The sequence below is a fragment of the Symsagittifera roscoffensis genome, chromosome 5 (genome assembly GCF_963678635.1).
Source record: "Symsagittifera roscoffensis chromosome 5, txSymRosc1.1, whole genome shotgun sequence".
NCBI lineage: Eukaryota > Metazoa > Xenacoelomorpha > Acoela > Convolutidae > Symsagittifera > Symsagittifera roscoffensis.
In genome coordinates, this window is record NC_087066.1 from 60,646,545 (window position 1) to 60,669,818 (window position 23,274).

The window sequence follows — 23,274 nt, forward strand, 5'->3', positions numbered from 1 at the left end:
CCGTCGAAAAACGCGTGAGGCGACAATTGGTAACAATCGACAATTCGTAACAGTAGATTAAGCGGGGAACACTGATTCACGCGCAGTATTCTTTTAGTGACGGATGTAAGCGCAGCGGAGCAAGCGTATTCTACTTGCCAAGGCCTTCTTACGAATGGTCCCTTGTTACGAATTGTCGCCTGTTAAGAATTGGCACCCTACCAAAAAACGTCTATCAAATTATCTGTTTCTGAGGCGACTCCAAAAGTCGAGATTTATTTACATAAGCATTTCAGCGGACGGAACGTTACAAAATAACCGGCACGAACATCAATTTTTTACTCAGTTTGAATTATATATATTTGAATTTTTCTGCAGATGAATTAGTCAATTTCAAACTGTTTGAGTCATCAGGGCGAAACAATGGTGTAATTACTGAGCGCAGATACAAGACATAATCTTAATCATAACATACTTGTGAAACTTTATCAACAGAATAAAGAGTTTGCAAATGGGTTTTGCGATTTCGTGCCCGCTTCAGCCTAGCAACAAAACAACATTGCTACCCACCCTGCAAGTTTTCATTAACGGAAGGGGGTTATGAAAGTCTGAGAGGCTAATTTTCGAAGAGCGTTTTAAAAGACCAATTTGCAGTATACTTACCAAAAAAATTAGGCAAAGGCGATCTGATGTTGATGATGACATGTCCCTTCATCCGAATCTTTAAATTAAAAAAAATACGACAAAGTTAAAAAAGCGGAAATCTGCCAGTTTTGAGTTTGAACATAAAGTAAAAATGAGAAACGATTATAAATTTACCGATGTTGTTCAAAACGGGCCTTAAATAGAAGCGCTTTAGATTTTTCCAGTGAAGGAATCTCAATTTAGCATCAAACTCTTGATTTGTTGTGCTCGCTTTATGTACATAGGAGTACCTTGTAGGCGTTTTTGAAACGAATCTGTCTAATGGTGAGCTACAGATGAACTACAGAATAGACCAATCGCTATTGGCAACAATACCTAATGCCGCTGAAAATGAAGTCTTTGACGACAGACCAATTGCTAAAAAATTGCAATGAGCTTATAAGCTGCACATTGCACTCGAGACTTGGAAGAGCCCATTTGAAACCCAAAAACAAATCGTTTGAAGTGAGACTTAAAGAAAGCCATTGACTACCAAATATTTTTTATTGTTCCGACCATTGAAAATGGGGAGGAACTTTGTAATCGGGTGTGTTTAATTTTAGTATATATATTTTTTGCAGACGGAAAAACTTGGAAAATCATTGGGCGAAATTCGCAGAAAAAGTTTTAATTAAAATCAGAAGCATTCCTTTTCGAAATCAAAAAACTTGTAGTTGAAACAGAGAAAATTCAATTTTTTGCACAATGCTATTTTTGGATACATGATAAACAAAATCTGAGTCTGTCCGTTTTACTAATGATTGTTTCCGCCCAATCTTTGATCCATATATCCACGGTGGTTTTTACAAAATTTCGAGTGGAAAGTTAAATCCGTTCATTTTGACTGGATATTTAATGAGTCATCATAAGTTTAACAATAAATGAGACATTGGGTCGATCTCTAAGATTTCAATCTCATTTTTTTCTGATCAAAATTGAAAGGGTTCACCTTTGATTTTTCCATTCAACGTCAGTTGAAAAACCGGACCTCTTTTGGTCCCAGGTGACAAAATTTCACAGTCAAAACCAAAGGGGTGAATCAAGAATTAACCAGTCGAGTAAAAGGTACGTACTATTAAACGGGGCGCTCAGATAGCAACTCAGCGCCATCGTTCGATTTGGGAAATAGAAGTACGTGTCTGCTTAAGTTTAGGTTTTCCTTGATTTCTGCTTGGCTAACTGGTGTTTTTCCAGGCTTGATTTTTGCCACTTGTTCTGGGTGAAGATTAATCAAAGAAACTGTGGAATTAGATTAAGAATGAGAGAGGTGCAGTGCATTAAGGGTCGAAAAAAAATTGATTTCCTTGTCGAACCGAGGTCCTTATTTTGAAATAATTCTATCATTGATTCCTCATACTAGTCTTTATAATCATTCTAACTCGGTTATAAACAGCTCCATCTGACACTTGATTGGCATTTTACATAAAACGATTTTGATTGTGAACTTGGTATTGTAAAATTCAGGGTAAGTTTTACAGCTGAACCTTAAGACTGAGTTCTAAGGTTGAGAAGAAATTGGTTATTTATTGGTATAACATTTGACCCCTTTATAGCCATCCACCCTTCTTGTAAATCAGTCAAACTGCGACTTTTATTATTTAGTTATTTAGCTTGACTTATTGCTCGGTTAAGTGTCTTCTTTTTTCATTTTGTTTTTCGTCCATATTCAAAAAAATTGTTTTTAATTGATACTCACAACAAATCTAAAAAAGAAAGCTGGAAGTAAAGATCGCAAAAACGAATTGAGAATTACTAATTTCGATCAAAGTTTGAAAAACTATCCTGTAAAATTTTTTTTACATATTAAAAGTAGCGAAATTATAGCAATAACGGTCATTTTCTTAAGATTAAAAGCAGAAACGATCCAACGATAGACGTTAATTTTTCATATTTCGCATTCGCTTTCATATTTTCTCTACTTGGTTCCATTTGTCTGCAGATACTTTTTTGTGACAGGCGAAAATTATCAAAAGACTTTTTCCTTTGAGCAGAATTGAACGTATAAATCAATATACCATTCTCATTCATAGAATTAAACATGAGTTATCCAACTAGTTCAGGTAAGGTATGAACTCTTATTTTACCATGTATAAAAAAGTATTACAACAATGATCCGTGTTCGTAGCTTGAGGGTGAGGCAACATTACCCAGCCCAAAAAAACAGCCAAAAAACCAGTGGATTAACAGCGGTTCTCAGCGAAGAGCTGAACAGCTCATATTTTGATCCTTTCACTGAGGATCAATTGTCTTAATCTTAATAATCGCACAATTCCAATTATTGAAAACTAGAACTTAGTTCCAAAACTTACATTCGAAAGTTCATAGTTTACAGATAAGAACTGAGCACCTAACTTTTAAAAAAAAAATAAGTAATCGAAGTCATGTTTAGTTAGCTAAATTCTTATAAATGCTATGTAAATTTTGAAAAAAGCATGAAGAAAAGTTCTTTGGTTGCTGAATTTCCTTTTTTCCCGATCTCATCAAAAAATGATCTGACAAGTCCAAACTAAAAAACTTAGATTATGATTTTCTTCTACGATAAGGCAAATGGCAATTCACCCGGTCCAAAGTTTTGCGATCAAATATATTGGGTGAATTCGGATTTTTCTCCCAAACACGTATTGAAATCCTGGCCGATCAGTCAAAAATTTAGGCTTTAGAGTACTCTTCTGATTATATAGAGAAGAGCCCAATTCTCCGGCTAGTCCGTTGAAGTAAGCCAAATTGTTCAGTTACTGCAGACAACTTACTGCAAAAAGTTACAGCTAAAATTTTTCCGACGCCGAAAAAAAAATAAAGCGGAATTGTAGCAATTTTTGGAAATTCGTTTTAAGCACTGATCACTTTCTATTAATTGATATCGTGCTCTGGAGTTCTATGGATAAAAATCAATTAAGTTTGAGTGATACTGTCAGTGTCTGTCAAAGTGATAAATAATCGATTATAATTAATTAAAAATGGATTGTATTGCCATTATTTAATGAAGCTTTAAAGTCCATTGCAAATCAGTTAGAATCGATTGAATTTCACTTCTCTAGATAATAACGATGACGCTCTATTATAATAGTTTTTTCAGTCTACTTTATACAGTCTTTTTCACATACTATACAAAAATTGGTTTCTTGTTGTTCAATCTCAATTTTTTCCTCTGCGACTTTGATTCTTGTTTCTCCTTGTATATTACTTAATTTTAGCGCTTTCAACCATTTTCGAAGTTTGTCTTTGGGGGGTTTGTTCAACGTTTGTATGTATGTTAATATGTTTGTGTGTGTGTACGTATGTGAGAAGTTTTCACGTATGTAGGTAACTCATTTTGACATGTATCACGCGCCGAAAGATGCAAGCTTTGGCCGAAGTTTTCCAAAAATGGAATTTTTGACCTGCTTTTTTTTGAAATCAAATTGACCAAAAAAGTCTGTCAAAACTTTCGATGGTCAAGAATTACAACACGGGGGCGTCTTGGGGGGGGGGTGTCGGCTGGTGGTAAGGGACAAAATAGAAAACGATGGGGAGGGTGTTAAGTTGGTAAAAAGCCAAACGTTGAGGGAGAGGCGGTTTTGTTCTGATGGTGGGAGGGAGGTGGTTGGTTTTTTTGGCGGGGAGGGGTGGGGGTGGCGGAGGTAAAGAACAAAGGGACAATTAAGGGGGGGGTTTGATGTTGCAAAGGGGAAAAGACTGAGTGGGGGGCTTGATTGGAAATGCAATTGTTCTGCAATTTGAGAAACTCTAGTTTTAAGAATCGAGTGGGCCGTACACTCGTTTTCTAAAATTAATCACTTGAAAAACTTAAAAACTATTGCAATCTTTGCACGACGCTACAAAATAGAGTGAAAAAATCAATTTTAATTGATTTTAAATGCATTGTAAATAATTTTGGGTTTGGTAAAACAAAGGATTACATTCGGTTTTTTGCTTTATTTTGTTGTCTGAGGGCAACATGGGAATAGATTATACTGTTAATATTTTAGATCACAAAGGTCCGTATAATTGATTCCTCTTCACTTTTCATAGATGCCGGCAACCTGTATTTCCTATGCTATGTTTTTCCAAAAAATATGTTCACAAAACAAGAAACCAGCCCCTCTGGAGGAAGCTTTCAAAATGTTTATCAAAAAATTTTACAGGTCAGAAAAATAGTTATGAGAGATTTTCATCAAAAAATGGAAAATTAAGAACTATCCGCTTTATATTTACAATCCTTCTCGGGGCAAGCAGAATCTAAATTTTTCTGTCAGAATATAAAATTTTCTGTGGTCTCCAGCCGATGAAACAATGATTATATTTAGGTAAACATGAGCTGTGTTTTTTTGTTTTTTTTTTGGAAAAAAATCACATCACACATGGGAAGTTCATTAAGTCACATAAAAACAGCCCAATACAAATGAGTTAATTTAAAACAGTCAACAATCGAAAAAATTTATTGGTTAGTGTTTTTTGCCGAGATGTCATAAAGCTGAAATCGCAGGTAGCGAGCGCATCATCAGCGTCAATTCGCTGTGCTTAAATTCCGCACTCGTATTTCAGTGCGCGCGAAAAAGTATGGATTGTTCTGTTGGGTTCGTCGTGTTAATGGGTAATAAAAATAATTGGGCCAGGGTTTATGGGCTTTTTTTTGCACAGACGCGACCATGCATACATGAATGAAAAAAATGAGAGCTCATTGGGAAAATCAAATAAAAACAGTTAGCTCGTAAACAAAATTCAAGATGAATAGCCAGTTTTTTGTCCAAAAAAATAGAATGTTCAGATCAACGTTATTTTCACAGGATAAATTGATAATTTTTTTTGAAAATGCACAGAAATTTTTAGCCGTTTTCATGTTCATGACTTGCTGGTTTCTAATCCAATAAAAACCCGATGTGATCTGCAAGGGAAAATGAGTAGTGATCCAGAGGTGCAACAGAAAAAAAAACATAAATTTTGTCTTGCTTTGCAGGTGTCATTTGTTTGGGAGAAAAGAGAAAATTGATTACGCGTGTTTTTCGACGTGGTAACTGTTTTTGCAGATATTAAACTTTTTAAGGCCTTTTTAGGCCTAAAAAAATTTAACTTCTTAGGCAACTTTTTTCTATTAGTTTGGGATCCAACAATTATTTTGTTTAACAACTGTTTGATGCTAAGCGAATAAAAACAAAAATCCACAGAAATTTTTCAAGTTTTTTTCTTAATTTGTTCGTCAGATTGATGAACAATTTTGGTTTGTCAGTGCTGATAACTTCTGTCACGAGATTTATGTCACTTTAGAAGTCCCGATAAAAATGCGGTAAAATTATTATGTTACGACAAGAGTTTACCGCAGTTTTTTCGAGTCAATTTTCAATGTACTGTTTCATTACTGAATCACTACTGTACCAAAACTTTTTTCAGGTTCCGATAATTTGGACTTGTATAGAAATTACAGAGATATATAATTGATAAAAATTGCTCAGATTCAACGAAACTCTAAACTTGATTGCCAATGTTATGTCTACATCATATCTTCATTGTCAATTGGTTATTGCGTAGAATACATCCGTTTATTAAAACAATTGACACTGTTTTTACGCTAAATTTTGGAAAATGTCAAGGTGTTTTCAGACCAAATCGTGATGCGAACAGTTACTGTTTTTCTTCGCAAGCACGTTTAAAAGAGATGTATCGGATGGCGAAAAGTTGAAATTTCCCTTTTGAAACCAATTAAACGACAAAACTCTGAAACAATAACAAGCAATGAAACTCTGAAATAATTCATGCTGTTTCTTAGACCAATTTTTTTGCGGAAATTTAGGTTTTTTGTCAGGAAACTATTTGAGCGAGTTATTTCATGCATCAAAACGGTTTGCAAAAATCAAATTTTTCAAAACAAGCTTTTCAACCAACAAAATTTTGAAATAATTCAAATTGCTTCTTAGGTGTTTAAGTATTTTCTTAGGATTCGCAAAAAAAAACATTATTTTTTTTTCTAAGCAAGCTATTCAAAAGATGAAAGTTGGAAATACTTCAGGTTGATGATTAAACCGAGTTTTGCACAAAATTCAAATATTTTGTTGGCAAGCTATTCAACTTGTGGAACTTTGAAACATCTTTTTTTCCAGGCAGCAGACGGGATGGCAAAAATAATATTTTTTTTCTAACCAGTTAGCGATGAAATTTTGTACAAATTCAAGTTGTTTTTTGGGTCAAATCCGTTTGCGAGAAGTTAAAAATTTTCTGGGCAAGTTGACTTAATTAAGGTAAAAATTTCCAATGCAAGCTTTTCTGGGAATTTAAATTTGAAGTTAACTCATCTTCTATCGGATGAAAAAAAGTTGCAATTTTTGTACTGAATCATTCTAAAGATGACACTTTGAAGCATTTCAAGTTGCTCCAAATATTGAATCGTATTTCAAAAAAACTTACTTGTCTTCAGCAAGTTTTTGATAGATCTAATTCGATCGAAAAACGTCAAAACGTCCAGTTTTTCAAGCAAACTATTTAAGCCATAAAACTTTAATAAATTTCAAGTTAGTTTTTATTAAGAACCTTAATCGAAAGTTTTAAGTTTTTATACTCGAGCCATTCGAAGCGTTTTTTTGAAAGCGGATTGAATGGCGAGAAGTTCAAGTTTTTTTGAGAAATTTCAATTGAATTCATAGACCCAACAATGTGCATTATGTTTTTCTAAGCAAGTTAATAAAGCGTTGAGACTTTAAAACAATTCAAATTGGTTCTATGACCAAGTCGTTTTGCAAAAACTATAAGTTTCAATGGCAAAATCCTCTAAACAAGCTATATAATTGATGGAATTTTTAAAAGTTTTAAGTTGTTTCTCCGATCGAATCGTTTTGCCAGAAATTAAAACTTTCCTATCAAGCTGATTTTTCTTAAGTAAAATTTTTCCAGCAAGCTTTTCAAGCTAACTAAATTTGAAACAAGTTACTTAAGGAAGCGTAACAGATAGTAAAAAACTATTTTTTTTTCTATTAAAACTTTTCAAGCCCAAAAACTATTCAAGATTTTAACTTGTTTTATAGCCCTAATTGTTTTTGCAAAAAAGCAACAGAATTTTCTTCGGCAATTTTTTTCTTAGACTTAATTGTTCTGAAAAACGTTCAAGCTTTAAACCTTGAAACAGTTCAAATTAATTCATGAAGAGAATCGGATGAAAACAAACAAGCCATGAAGTTTTGGAACATTTCAATTTGTTTTTTTTTAGACCGATTCGTTCTGCAATTATTTTTAGTTTTTCTATACAAACTATTCAAGCAATTTGAAGCAAACGTTTTAGAGACAAGCTATTCACTCAAACTATATACAATTTAAAAATTTTTCAGCTTGAGCCAATTCGCAACCCTTTTCTGAAGAACCCTTTTGCGCGACCTAATTTTGAAATCTCTGATGTTTTCTCATAACTTTGATCGACTTGCAAAAATTTTAGCTGTAATAAGCAAACTATTAAGGCAAAGGCAATTTGATTTCCGGATGGCATTTTTTCAGATTATCTATTGAAACTATTCAAGATATGAAAAATAAAAACATTGCACGTTATTCCATAGACTGAATTTTGCGAAAAATCCAAAATTTTCCAAGAAAACTAAACAAACTCCTAATCTCTAAAGTATTTCAAGTTTTTTCGTGTATCAAACCGGATAGCGTTGAAGTTTTTCTATTGAAACTTTTCAAACGATGAACCTTTGAAATATTTCAAGTTGTTTTTTAGACCAAACCGTTTCACGAAAAGGTTACGCTTTCCTTTGCAAGCGGATTTAATTAGAGCGAATCAATTCGGAAGAAAAAAAAATTTCGTTAAGCAAGGGCATTTCAAGGAAAAAAAAATAATATATTTTGTTTTATTTCATTAGCCAAATCGCTTTTCTAAAAATTGTTCTTTCTTAGCAGGGAGGTTGATGGATTTTACGATTTGTTTCATGCTGAAAGGAGTCTGTAATTTCGGACAAAATATGGGAAGCTGCTGTCTAGCGTTAAAATAGAAAATTTCATCTTGCTTAAAGAGTTTTGGACTATTTTCAGAAATAATTTTCCAGATTTTAGAAGTAATCACTGAGCTTGATGGTTGCTATGAATGATTTTTAAATGATTCTCTCTGATCTAAGATTTTTTAAATATTGAAATATGAAATTTTTTTTGCATAAATTTAAAGGACGGTCAACAAAAGCTTGCAACAGAATTATAACCGGGGCAAATATAGTGGGGATGCCTCTCCCTCTCTTAGGGATTCGACCCACTGCCGACTCAAAAGGTAAAATTTTAAGGCATCCAATTTTGGCTGACAAACAATTAAATTTTTCTAAAGGCGCCTTGGACGCCAATGAATAGTAATTTTAAACGGGAGCACATGCCAAAAATATTTCCTAAAAAGTGCCTAAAAACGCTTTATTGACAAGTTTTTTTAAAGTTTGGCCGAAATAGGGTCCTTTAGGTGCTTTGAGAGAGCTCGAAAAAGTCAATCTAATCAACCCTGAATAAAGGTCGACAAAATTTTCAAATTTTTTTTTGAAAATCCGCCCCCTTGAGAAAAGCCCCTGGTTAAAACCATAAGATGCGAAGGCCAAAGAGGATATCAATTTGGCGCTTGATAATTCATTGCAAAAATTAAGTTTCTGTTCTGACTTTCGATACGAAAGTAACGGAATATTTGTGCTCGGGATGGGTTTTTGTTTCTTCAGACAAATTTCGATTTTTTAACTAGCCATTTTTGACGGAATGTTTTGATATCATTCAAAATATCTTGAGCTTAACTTTGAAAAGATATTTCAGCTATGATCATTTTTCGTAAAGTTATGGGGGTTTAAATATTGCCATTTTGGCCAATTTGGGACAATTAACGCGCGATATATTTCGCGCTATTAACGCCTAAGCAGAGATCTAATCCGTCTTAAAAATCATTCCCAATTTGTTGAACGAAGGATATTTGCCATAATTGATGCGTTACTAGGAGCGAATTTTATCACTTTTTTCTTTAAATGGCGTCTGGGGGGATGATTTCAAAAAAAAGTTAAAATTTTAGATTTTTTTTTACATTTTATTTTATTACATTTAATTTATTATGTTACTACTGCTCCATAAACCCTTAAAGGCAGTCGGAACATTCAGGGCTTCGCCCTGATACGAGCAGTCTTGTTGTTCCGACTTTCGGTACGAAAGTAACAAAATATTTGTGCTCGGGGTGGGTTTTTTTCTTCAGACAAGTTTCGACTTTTTAACTAGCCATTTTTGACTAAATTTTTATATCACTCAAAAGGTATTGTTGTCCTGAGCTTAAATTTGAAAAAACATTTGACCTGTGATCTTTTTTCGTAAGCTATGGGGGTTTAAAGATTGCCATTTTGGAGAATTTGGGACAATTAACGCTCGATATATTTCGCGCTTTTAACGCCTAAGCAGAGATCTAATCCGTCTTAAAAATCATTCCCAATTTGTTAAACGAAGGATATTTGCCATAATTGATGCGTTACTAGGAGCGAATTTTATCACTTTTTTCTTTAAATGGCGTCTGGGGGGATGATTTCAAAAAAAAGTTAAAATTTTAGATTTTTTTTTACATTTTATTTTATTACATTTAATTTTTTATGTTACTACTGCTCCATAAACCCTTAAAGGCAGTCGGAACATTCAGGGCTTCGCCCTGATACGAGCAGTTTTGTTGTTCCGACTTTCGGTACGAAAGTAACAAAATATTTGTGCTCGGGGTGGGTTTTTTTCTTCAGACAAGTTTCGACTTTTTAACTAGCCATTTTTGACTAAATTTTCATATCACTCAAAAGGTATTGTTGTCCTGAGCTTAAATTTGAAAAAACATTTGACCTGTGATCTTTTTTCGTAAGCTATGGGGGTTTAAAGATTGCCATTTTGGAGAATTTGGGACAATTAACGCTCGATATATTTCGCGCTTTTAACGCCTAAGCAGAGATCTAATCCGTCTTAAAAATCATTCCCAATTTGTTGAACGAAGGATATTTGCCATAATTGATGCGTTACTAGGAGCGAATTTTATCACTTTTTTCTTTAAATGGCGTCTGGGGGGATGATTTCAAAAAAAAGTTAAAATTTTAGATTTTTTTTACATTTTATTTTATTACATTTAATTTTTTATGTTACTACTGCTCCATAAACCCTTAAAGGCAGTCGGAACATTCAGGGCTTCGCCCTGATACGAGCAGTCTTGTTGTTCCGACTTTCGGTACGAAAGTAACAAAATATTTGTGCTCGGGGTGGGTTTTTTTCTTCAGACAAGTTTCGACTTTTTAACTAGCCATTTTTGACTAAATTTTCATATCACTCAAAAGGTATTGTTGTCCTGAGCTTAAATTTGAAAAAACATTTGACCTGTGATCTTTTTTCGTAAGCTATGGGGGTTTAAAGATTGCCATTTTGAACAATTTGGGACAATTAACGCTCGATATATTTCGCGCTTTTAACGCGTACGCGGAGATTTAATCCGTCTTAGAAATCGTTCCAAATTGGTTGAAGGAAGGTTGTTTGCCATAATTGATTTGTTGAAAGGAGCAAAATCTATCTTTTTAAATTTTATATGGCGTGTGGGGGGATGATTTTCATAAAGAGTTTCAAAATTTAGAAAAGAAAATTATTTTTATTTTATTACATTTAATTTTTGAAGGTTATTACTGCTCCATAAACCTTAAAAGGCAGTCGAAACATTCAGGGCTTTGCCCTTATACGCGCAGTCTTGTTCTAATTGTGTTCAAATAGTTCTCTTTTTTTTCGAAGTTTGCAACTTTTCAGCAGTGAGAATCGGGTTTAGTGGCGATTCCTGAGAGTTTTGTACCCATCATTGCCCTCACCTCAGTCTTTTGCTGTTATTTTTGTATTGCTTAAACTATTCTTTAAGCGTCGACTTATAAAAATTTGATCCAGAAGCTCAAGCAAAATTGTTGAAATTTTTTATAAAAACAACCAGCAAACATCAAAAACTTTTTTGGTGCTACTACATTTTTGCACTCTTTTTTACGGAAACCAAATTAATTTGTACTTAGAAATGAAGAAAAGTTTTGGAAATACCCTTGGCTCGCAAAGCATCTGGAAAGCGGTCTAGAACTGCATCTGTAATCGCTAGGTTTCCATTCTTAAAGTTCCGTTAAAATCTTTTCAAATGTTCGGTCGCAACTTCGTTATACATGTATTATTTATGGGTAAAAATTAAATTGGCCAAAGTTGTTAAGCTTACCCAGTCCAGATTAATGTCTAGAACCATGATTATATTTTAACCAAAGAACTCGCTTTCCAGTGACTAAATTAATGACGGTAAACTGCTATATCTTTTGTTCTCTTGTTGTATTGCTGAAGGATCTTCAAAAGTTAGCCAAATGCACTAATTTAGATTAAATTCTCTTTTATTGCCCTTAAATTCCTCATTTTATAACTGAAGGCCAGTGAATTAAGCCTTTGTTTCCCATTGAGAGCTCAAGGAGCTGTTAACGCTGATGTTTATAAACCAGACACCTTTCAAACGCCATAAAATGGACCCTTCGATATTTGGAAAGGTTTTAAAACTTCTTCTTATGCTAATTTTGCTAATACCTTTTTATCTTGACCTAAGTGCGTTTTCGCACTCCAAAGTAAATAATGGAGCCAATTTTTTTTTCTCAAGTTCAGTTAGAACTGCTAGGCTTTTTTAAACTTACCGTTTCCGTTTTTTTTGCTCGTTTCTCAGAACCATTGAAAGGAACATAAATTATTGCTATCAAATTCTGTCTGGATAAACAAGTCAAAAATAAAAAATAATCGATTTTTGATTAAAAAACTTCAACGTAAAATAAAATTACTTTCATAAGATGTAAAAGAAGTAGATCAATTTTCCAACAAAATTTTTCCGCGCTGTTATTAACTAAGTTTTGAGTGAGACTAGAATGTTGTTAAATGTATTCGTCTTATTCTCCAGACGAAGACTACGCAAGCCGAGATTGAATCGTACAATTTTCTCATCTCGACATCTCAAACAATCTAGGCTTGAGGTTATGACGAGGCTAAAAACCTTTACAGATGGCTTTTAATGAATTCAAATGTTGCCACGACTTGATTCAGGGGCGGTTTTAAATTTTTTTGAGCCGAAAAAAATGTTTTAATTTTTTTTTCATCGATGTGACTATTCTTTTTAAATTTGAGCTCAGGACAGCGATATCTTTCATATCGTCACAAAAAAAATTTTTGTCAAAACGCTTCGTTAAAAAGTAGAAAAATCACTGAATACAATAAACAATCCCAAGCAAAAATATTCCGTGCTTTCTTCGAAATTCGGAACAAATATTTCTTCCCATATTTGATTAACTCCAACAGAACGGTATATGCCACTGTATATTCTAAAAATATTTTATTTTTTTTCTTAACTATTTTTTAATCGTTTGTCGAATGATAAATTTACTGTTGTTTTTTTGGAAAAAAAAGTTTTGACAAAAACTTCAAGCTGATTAATAGCTTAATTAAAAAACCGAATGGATCTTTCTGTGAACATCAGTACTGTTCCAGTAATGCAACAGAAGAAAAACAGTACTGTAAATTTACTTTGCAAGTGCCATATTAACTCAGCGACAAAAAAGGGAAAAAAAAGCGAAAAAAGCTTTTCAGGTTGTTAACTATTTTTACGAGAAACTAGCGAACGGTTTTATAACCACTAATTTCTGAATTTGCATACTTTTTATTTAGCTGGATATTCGGACCAAGTTTTTCAGGCAGAGAGAAAGATTGTACCACTAACCCACAAGATCACAAAAAAGTTTTAAAAAATTGTATTTCGAAACACTGAAACAATTTGTAAGTTTTGTGACATCCCGAGTTTTTCAACTTTCTGCTATTTCTGTAGCGTTTTTTTCCGGCAAATTGGAGTTAAACTTCTGCCTTGTTCGCACTGCTGTTAATTTCTCTCAAGAGATCTCAATCGATTCAGAAGTCACGATAAAAAAGCGGTAAAATAATCACATTTTATCTCGACTCTAACTTCCACTTAATGTTCCAGAACTGATGCAAAGGCAACGCCAGACCTGCGGACACGTTAAAACCAGACAGAACATTTCAGGTTTTACCCTGATACACGCAGTGTCGTTATTTAACATTGCCGCCTTGTAAAAATCGATCACTATGGATTAAACTATGAACTGATATTTGGTCCTTTAACCCGGGGGCCTACTTTGCATATGAGGTCAAAGTCGGGTACTTTGAAGGCATTGATACTGATGCTCTTTTCTGCTCCATTAGCAATTGCCGTATTTTCACCACAAACCAGTTCATCGGTATTTATATTTTATCTTTTTAACCCCTACAGATTTGAATATGGTTGCAAAATTTGATTCTCTTATTGGTCAGTTTGGAACATTTTTTGAAAATTTCATCCAATCAATTTAATTTTATTTTCAAAAATCGGAAGAAAACTAAGAAAGAAAAAGGTTTTTTCCATCAAATCAGCTCGTTATTCATTTATTTTAAATCTTCGTCAGCTTTAGGTTTTGAAATTTATTTATCGATCTGTGATTTTTAAAATCTGAGATAATGTAAATTCCCCTTTTTTTGGAATTTAGTCGAGACCGCTGAAAACTGAAAACTGGGCCGTGGTAATTTACGATGAGTAGCAAATCATCGGGCTCGACTGCCACTTATCAAGACATACCAGCGAATGGAAATAAACAATTACACAATCGGTCTACAGCTACAACACAACAGTATATACACTCAGCGATTGCATTCGTCACAGTTTCCGAAAATTCCAATATTCTAGAAGATTCCCATTATGAAAAAGCAAACACTCAAACGTGGTTCAACAAAATGGAATCAGATCAAATTCTATGTAATTCGGTGAGCAAAAATTCCAAAACGTCAAAAAAGAAGGGCCATTTGTCAGCAATGAAATTGTGTCTCTCCGAGAATGCTCTAGAATGTTTTTTACAAGGTCACAAATCTCTGCTGGCTTTCGACTTGTCTCTTGGAATGGGCCAGCTAACTCGCATCACTCCAACATCAGAACAAGGTATTTATTTTTTTACATAAAATTGACGAACGATTGGCATCCCTAGTCGATCAAGGGAAGTTATCTTGCAGGATCTTTCTAAAATCTTGCAAGATTCTTTTAAAGAGGATGCATCTCTTTAAAAGACTTGCAAGATTCTTCCAAGATCCTGCAAGATAACCGTATTTAACGATGACATTTTTTTGCAAAGTCTTTTTTGCAAAGTCTTTAAAGCACGCGAAGACAACCAAGTAGCGTTCGTGGAAGAAAGAAGCAATTTTAGCTACGCATACATACACACAGCATACATACACACAGCATACATACACTTACCTCATTCCTGGGTAATATAGGCGGGAAGTTATGCATAATATTAGAGTCTTTTAAGCTCCAAAATTCTAGTAAAGTTTCCGAAACTTTTTCTGAGCGGCGATGTCAGAAAGACAGAAAATTGAGAATTGGTATAAGCTTTCATTCGCAGCTGTTAAGCCCTGAAGCACACTTGAACGATTGCGCTACAAAAAATTAGAAATCGGAAAAATTTAGAAATCGGAAAGGCACAAAACTTTATTAAAAAACAGGAATTTCCTTGCGAATTAAAGTTTTCGGGGTTCCTTTGAAATTGTTAATTTGGAAATAAATTATTAATATTAATTTAAATGGGATGTATACTTTTTGTCGTTCTACTTTGAAAAAATTCATCCTGACTTAAACTGTGACGTGGATTAGAAAAATGTTTCTTTCACCATCTAGGCTTCTGAATGACGGAAAATTCTTTTTTTTCTCAAAAGCTGACAACGTGTTTTATAAAAAAAAAATAATTACGAAAAACCTAAATCGGATTAAAACTAAATCTTAAAACGACATTAAACAACGGAAAGGGCCTATAGATGTAAGACTATGACAGAAAAAGTTTGAATATGAAGAACGTGAGAGAAAAGCTCTAATAAGTAGCACAAAATCTTCCAATGACAATTTTTGTTTCGAAAACATTCACTAGAAAAAATCAACTTTTACTCTAAAAAAATCAACTTTTAGTTTCTGTGTACTTTTTAAACGTTTAACCGTTTTTAATCGCAGAATATAGCTTCAGAAATTAGTCAATTGTGACCTAAAAAGTTTTATAAGGTGAGACAATAAATATTAAGTTAGTTTACCTATAGAACCAATTTTTGTCTCGTTACTGACCTAAGTTAGCCCAGAGGCACCATTCAAACACAACCTTCTACGCTCTAAACTAGACTGAAAAACAAAAAACCAGACCGCGTTTGTTCTCCGCAATTGGTTTCTTATAGGATTTTTTCTTGCAACTCAAATCTTAGCTATCATGTAAATGTTCGACATGTCAAACATCCGCGAAATCAAAAAGTTATGCAAACAATAAAAAAAGAGCTTTACTAGTGCAAGCGTCCGACATTTTTCAATCATTGCGGCAAAGATACGATTTCAACTGTTCGTTTAAAAGGTGCTGAAGTGGTCGAATGAAACGGGATAGCTGCGGTCGCACCAACGTGTTGCAAGCTCGCCAACAGAGGGTAGAAATCTATATGAAAATAACAGCCGGTTATACCCACGAAGCGGCGACGCGCGGCCTCCTACTGCGGCCCTAAACCGAGAGTCGGCTAAATTTAAATCGAATAATTGTTACAATTTTTGTTTTTAAATTTTGGACGTTATTTTATTACATAATTATTATATAAGTTTGGATGTTTGACATAGCGGATGACTGATACATCGGATGTTTGCCATAGACCTGTTAATTTCTTACTAAAAGGGCTCAGATATGTCATTCAATTCCATCGGACGCCTTTTTCTGTACGTGAAAGTTTGCTGTAAAAACATTCCGTATTAAGATTTGAACTTTCTGACTGCCATTAAATGTGTATTCCGCTTCAAAAATGAATAAAATTTTCAAAAGAAAGAAGAAATTTTGCTTTATTACTATATGTTCATCACACTCAATGTCAAACACAAAAAACAAAATTGAAATCAGTTGAAGGAAAAGTTTGGATCAATTAGCTTGCCGCATAACGATATCAGAGCCGGAAAGTTTAAGAAGTTTTCTTCTGCTAAATTATTGAGTCTCAATGGGGAGTTAAAGTCCTAATTTTATGAACTTCGAAACTCTGAACTGTAAATTTGCGAAACATTTAATTACTATCTGATTTTCTGAATTCTTTAAAGTAAATTTTTTCGTCTTCTATATCAGTACCGGATTATTTTGCCGCCATCGATGCACGCTACCCGGGTTGACCTCTATTCACCGAAAAGGCTTATCATACAATTCCACACATCAAGTGTATGGAAAAATGCTTGTCATACAATTTTTGTAAAATTTCGAAAAATGGTTGAAAAAGATATGAACTAAGTTATGCGACTGTTTGATTCTAATAAAACAGTCTGGTCACAAAAAAACAGAGGTTTTTTTTTTTGAAAAGAACGGTCATCATACAATTCCCATATAAGAAAATTGTTTGAATAGCATTTTTTTGATGGCGACTTTTTCCAAGCAATTTTGAAATTGCCCCATTTTTTTTGTTTTTTTTTTGTTTTTTTTTTCAACCGCAAATCGAACTTTGTACTCAAACAAACATTTTCTAAAAAAAATTCTTTTTTCTTGCAAAATTTAATTTTTCTGTGTGCATAAGGTAGTCCTGGTTACACTAATGTTGGTATTTTTTTCCTTTTCGCATAATAATTTTATAAGAAAACTCTAAAAGTTCCTTTTTTATGGCATGTTTATGTATGCCTTGATCAATGTCGGATAATTTAAAAATTCAAATTTTGAAAATATATAGCGTTAAAAATTTGCCAAAATTTAAAAGATTGTTACTTTCGTTATATCATTTGTGAAAGACATTTCAGGTCGTTTTCTATGCTTTATAAATGCAAGACCAGTCCAACCTTTGGTATTTGCGTGAACCAAAGTGTTTGTCACTTGCGTTCGGTTAACAATACAACCCAAAATTTTGCAGAATTTGTTTTTAGAAAAAAAATCAATTTTTTGGTTTATGGAAAATTAATTATCATATAATTTTCATATATGGAAAAATGCTTATCATAGAGATTTTATACAATTTTCTATACGTATGGAATTGTATTAAATTGTATGGTAAGAAGTCTTTCATGTATAGAAATTGTATGATCAGAAGTTTTGGCCAACCGGGTAATTGAAATCAATCAATTTTGTGACATTAGGAGGCCAAACTGTGCACTGGATAGCAGCACAATTTTGTGTCTGTATGTTTTTGGATTCCACAGACAAGTCCTTAAGCACGTTATGTCGGAACGATTAAGGGAAATAAAAGAACAAAAGAAGAACAAAGTGAGCGTCCTTGTTGCGGAATCAGCTTACAATTCACAAAATGCACAGTTTGGCCTCGTAATGGAATTTTAAAAAATTTCAGGTATTCTGTTTTGAGCTACAGGCATCAAACTATTTCAGTTATGAAAATTTTTGCGAAAAAAATTAGTCAAACTGTCAAATTTTGTTAGGAGAAAATAAACCAAACCGAACCACCAATAGGTGATTTAGGGAACTTAAGGGAGAAGAAACGCTTTTCTTCAACCAATCTTCGTCATTTTGAAAATTTTTCACCAATCTTCGAAGGTGAAAAATTTTTATAACATAGAGTTTAGGCTGACCAACACTAAATACGTTATCAGGCGCCAGTATATACATAATTCGATTTCCGCAGAAAAAAAGCGATTTCTTTTCGATTTTTTTCAAAAAAAGTTCCTAAAAAATTCCTTTTTATCGATTGTTTTTTTCTTCCAGAAACTTGGCTATGGCGCACAAAACGCGGTCAAAATAGGGTATCCAGTGGTTTGAGAGAAGTCGGAAACTAAGCTTGGTCGAGCTAGAAAAAGTGAAAATTTTTCCGAAAATTTTTGAAAATCCGCTATTTTCGAAAAAGTATAAAAATAACTTATACTTCTGTGAGTTAGTCTACAGACAAGTTCCGACTGTCCAGACAAGTATTTTTAACTGAAATGGTTCCAAAGAAACTATACTTGTTTTCAACTCAACTCAAATAATTTATTTTGTCTGCGATCGTTTTCTTGCATGACTGTCATTGTTCGGTCCGCAGAAATAGGGGGTACTAGTTCAAATTTCAGTTTGTCTCATTAAGATTAAAGGGGAGTACTCTTGAGTTTTGGAAGGGATGAGTTTTGTGCGCCCCTCGTTTCAGTGCTCTTCGCTGCAAGTGAGGCCCATAACAAACTGCCGCCTTTGATTGGTGCCTATGACGTCATTACGGAGAGAACGCACTTCCAAATGACGCCAAATTCAATTTCTGGAAGCCAGTGCCAGCTATCAGAAAGAGTTGCAGATTTCGTGCCCTGCGATTCGGACCCGGACATTTTGGGTCAAAGTTTAATCACTTCTTGTGGAAATATAAAAACAGTGCTTCACAATGCCATTCCAATTGGACCTACAAAAGAGTTCTCCAGTTTTGATTGTTCTGGCGTTAATCATTACTGTCCTGCAGACGGGATCAAAAGAGCTGCCTTCATTAAAGTCAGTTTGGCCCTGGCAACCATCAAACGGATTCGGGCTAATTACTTCACGCTGAGATATGGCACTAAACAATCACATAGGTAACGTATCAATTTTTTTTTGTTCAGACACACATGTAGGTATTGAAATGAACAATGGATTTGGTTTTTTTTTCAAAATAAGTTCAGATAAAAGTTCATGAATGAAACTTGCCGTAATATCATTGATGTACCCTATACTAAAGATGTTTTTAGACACGGATTTTAGATCCAAAACCCTATACCCTATACCAAAATTGATGTACCCTATACCAAAAAACCGCGCATCAAAAATTAATAATAAAATTAATAATAAAAAGTTTTTATGTAAAAACACTTGTGAGCAGTGTAAAACTTTTTGGTCTGAGGGTTTTTCGTACATTTAAATTTAAAAAAGCAAAAACTTAGTTAGTTTGCGATAATACTCGAACCCTTTTTCCACGACGTCAAACTGTCCATGATCAGTCGTTTGAAACCTTTCGTTGTTTTCCTTTTGTAGAAAATTTCTTCACTGCTTCTGCAATACAAGACAAGTCGACTTGTGGCTCATGGACATTTCGAAACAGATCATAGTGTCCAACTACAATCTATCTTCGGCTATCAACACGTCATCAAAAGTAGAGAGAATCGCCATTCTCTATTTAACGAGAGCGAGTGTTGGGTCAGTTGACCGAATTGTCGCAATTAGCCGATTGGAACTGCAGGTTTACAAAGCAGACTTAAGCGACGTTTTGCAAGGAGATCCTGAGTTGACCTTGAAACTTGAGGCTCTTTCTTGTGATTGCGAAGTTCAGTCTTCGAATTCTAAATTCGAAACTAGAGTTCACCACAAAGATGAGCTCATTTTAATTAAGTTCGATGCAAATGAAGAATTGCAACACTTCAAAATGGTTTTAAGTAAGGATAGTTGGATATATATATTTATTTTTTTTTTACAATTTTAAACAATTTGAAGCTGCAAAATGCGTCGAGATTGCTTAAATGTTGTATCAAGGCCTTTATTTTACGAGAATTGGGTGACATGTTCTTTTATAATCTTTTGACATATTTTTGCAGATACTGCAACTCAGCACCTCGTGAATCGCAATTTGGCACTCATCAACTCGTCAGCCTATCAGATTGCTCGATCGTCATCCAGCCTCCTCTCGGACAGCCGAACATTCCTGTCGTGCACACCATCTTCCTTATATGGAAATATGAACTACATTCCACAACCTGTCTGTAATCGGACTCTGTCGTTTCACGAGAACATTCAACTCGGCTGTTCTCGTCTAAATCTAACCAATGGGGGACTTGCAAACAATAACAGTGATGTCAGTTTGCAGGATAACAGTTTTCACCGGGTGATCAGACTTTATTTTCTATGCTTCCAGCGAATAAACAGTGTTCTGCATACCCGGGTTTCTGAAAATGGGTTTGCGTAGTAAAAAAAATTGCTAGGCCTAGAATATTCCTAAAATTAAAGAGTCATACGATTATATTCGATAAAACTTAAGTTGCAAAAAAAATAAACTCAAATTTCATGAGTTATGTACGGATTACTGTACTCATAGAGTAATTTCAGATAAAGTACACCGTCTGCTCGTCACGCTATCTTATTTTCGGCCGGATAGATTCGTGCAACTTCTTAATCTTACTCTTATATCTCCTAGTCTCAATAGATCTAGTGTATACTGGTTTATGCGAGTTAGTTTCCAGAAGGAGAACAACTGTATTCTAAGTTTGATTCAAATTGCTCTGGTGCTGAAACTACAAGTAGTTTCAGCACTTACAAATAAGTGTAAATGTTAGTTAAGAATATTTTATAGATTTAGAGAATTATATTTATAACCAATTATAAATTCTAGTTTAGAACTGGTTCCAGTCAAGTAAAAAAAAAACCAGAGAGCCATTTTTGCTTTTCCAACTGTATGTTGGATATTTTTCTCAATGATTATTATAATGATGTTGATGTCCTGTATAAATTAATTTCATTTTCAAAGCTTGCCTGAAAAAGGGAATAGAAGCCGCAAAATTTCTACAGATTTTTGTAAAGGATAATTTTTTTGATAATCACTCAACTGAATGTTTGTAATGGTTTTCATAAAATTGAGCCTCTCTTGCTACGGTAGAAGCCCTGAAAAAGAATCTCAATGATTTAATTCCTTTCAAATTTAAAAGTTGAATGGTAGATTTTTTTGAAGATTTCCTAACCGAACGTGATTTGAGAAAAGCGTATTTTTAAATGATTAATGCGCGCGCAGATCAAAAACATTTTCCCCAGAACTTCATCAGTAATCGGCCTACTTCAACAACCAAAGGGCGCCCTTGTAAGAGCTAATTTACGGCAAAGTCAACCGTTATAAATAGGGACGGATTTAGGGGGAAGGGGCGGGGAAGGCAGACGCCTCTTCCCCTCCCTTCAGGGTTTCGACCCTCTGCCGACCCAGAGGGTCCCCCCTTTGCACTATTTTGAGATATCCATTTTTGGAGACGAACCCTTAAATTTTTCTAACGGCGCCTTTGGCGCCAATACATACTAAGTTTGAGGGGGGAGCGCGCGCCGAAAAAACGCGATTTTTGTTCAGTTTTTTCCAAAAAAGCCTTAAAATTTTTTCAAAAACGGTCTTCTTAGTGCTTTGGGAATGCTCTGAAAATCAATTTGGTCGACCTAAAAAAAGGTCGACAAAGTTTTCGATAACTTTGAAAATCCTCCCACCCCCTCGAGAAAATCCTATATCCGCCCCTCGTTATAAGTGAAAAGCTTAAAGGCTGTCAGGCTGTCGGATGTCGTCGGTATTAGACTTTGAAATGTCGCACTAAAAAAACTTAGTTTTTGTCAAGAGTTCCCAGAAAAAACACTTTGGTGTTTTCTTCAAAAATTTTAGTGGGAGGCAAAAGAATGAAAACAGGCCGTTTTTTTGAGAACTCGGAAAATTTTGGGAATATTATTTACAATTGTTAATCTAATTTTGCTTTCAGCCAAACGAAACGACAGCTCAACCAGATGCAATGAAGAAACCTTCGAAACGAAAATTTTCCGCCAAAATTTTAGAATTTGTTAGTTCTGTCAAATAAAATTAGCTGTTATTCGTTTTATTTTTCCTTTAAAGCTCAGGATTCTACGAAAAAATTATGAAACTTCGAATATCCATTTTTTTTGCGGTTTTTTGTTTTAATTAAGGGGCGTGAGTTGTATAGTTTTTAGTTTAATTTTTTTTTGAAATTATCAATTTTATTTATATCTTGCTTCACTCTTAAAGGGGTTAAAAGGGTTGGGAAGAAGCAATGTAGTAGGGAGTGCTTTTCTGCGTCTCGTGCCATGAAATAAACTTCGCTTTCGTCTTGAAACGGTTTTTTCTGTTTCACACTTTATTTGAGGATTTAGAATTTTTTCTTCAGACATCACCCAAATCACGAACAAAACTCCAGGTGTGCAAAATATTTCAGTGCCAATCAACCAGTTTTTTGTCCAAAACAAGTTTTTCAAAATTTTTTCAAAAACTTATATCGACGGTTCCAAAAAAGTTGTTTTTAAACCGAAAAAAAATAACTAAGTTAAACCAATCTTAACGCTTTTTAGCTGCGGAACCGTTATCTCCGGTACCTATAGGAACTAACATATTAGTTTGCCAATAAACATAGTATATATTATTATAAAATAGTTTTTTTATATAACAATAACATTGTTTAGTCAAGATACTCCAGTTTTTTCCAGATTCAAATAAAAAATACACGGAAAATCATTGAAAAGTGGCCCCTTTATGGCTTAGTTCCAAATTTTACTCCCTAGAAGATGTACGAAAAACCAATGAGCTTGGCTTTCTCAAGAATTTAACTGTTATTTGTTTAGTTCGTCCTTTGGTACAGACTATCGAACAAAGAAAATTTTAACGGTACTGGCACTTTTCGAAATCATTTTGTTGTTGTTTTCAATTGACTGCTTTGAATCCATGAGCCCTTTCACTTGCCAACCTTTCCAGTAAACATTCAGAATATTTATTGTTGGATACAGAAATTTACCAACAGCAACCCCCAATGGACCTTTTAGACCAACAAATGGACTGATCGGTAGGATCAGTTCCTGAAAAAAATTTGCAAATTGAAGCATATGTTTCACAACATAGTGACGGATTAATCCATCTGACAATAAAACACGT

At 34.1% G+C, this 23,274-nt stretch overlaps 2 protein-coding genes across 3 annotated transcripts in view; both read left to right on the forward strand.

Moving 5' to 3' along the window:
* Positions 1 to 23,274, forward strand: part of LOC134845678 (replication factor C subunit 2-like) — a 196,430-nt gene that overhangs the window by 112,943 nt on the left and 60,213 nt on the right. The gene's annotated exons all lie outside the window — the stretch shown is intronic.
* LOC134846251 (uncharacterized) lies at positions 1,952 to 22,200 on the forward strand. Of its 2 annotated transcripts, none has more exons than XM_063863523.1 (6): positions 1,952 to 2,128; positions 14,172 to 14,617; positions 18,790 to 19,198; positions 19,635 to 20,032; positions 20,192 to 20,478; positions 22,097 to 22,200. In XM_063863523.1, the coding sequence occupies exons 2-6, from the start codon at positions 14,215 to 14,217 to the stop codon at positions 22,190 to 22,192; spliced, it is 1,593 nt and encodes a 530-aa protein (XP_063719593.1). In that variant the 5' UTR covers positions 1,952 to 2,128; positions 14,172 to 14,214; the 3' UTR covers positions 22,193 to 22,200. The 2 variants fall into 2 exon arrangements, with proteins under 2 accessions (XP_063719593.1, XP_063719595.1); XM_063863525.1 differs by lacking the exon at positions 1,952 to 2,128 and adding an exon at positions 2,532 to 2,723.

Bases quoted from the DNA above. Each gene is read 5' to 3' on its own strand.
- LOC134846251 (XM_063863523.1), top strand. From the start codon at position 14,215: ATGAGTAGCAAATCATCGGGCTCGACTGCCACTTATCAAGACATACCA. The intron at 19,199-19,634 runs GTAACGTATCAA...TTCCTTTTGTAG, and splicing joins GGCACTAAACAATCACATAG to AAAATTTCTTCACTGCTTCT. The intron at 20,479-22,096 runs GTGATCAGACTT...TTTTGCTTTCAG, and splicing joins AGGATAACAGTTTTCACCGG to CCAAACGAAACGACAGCTCA.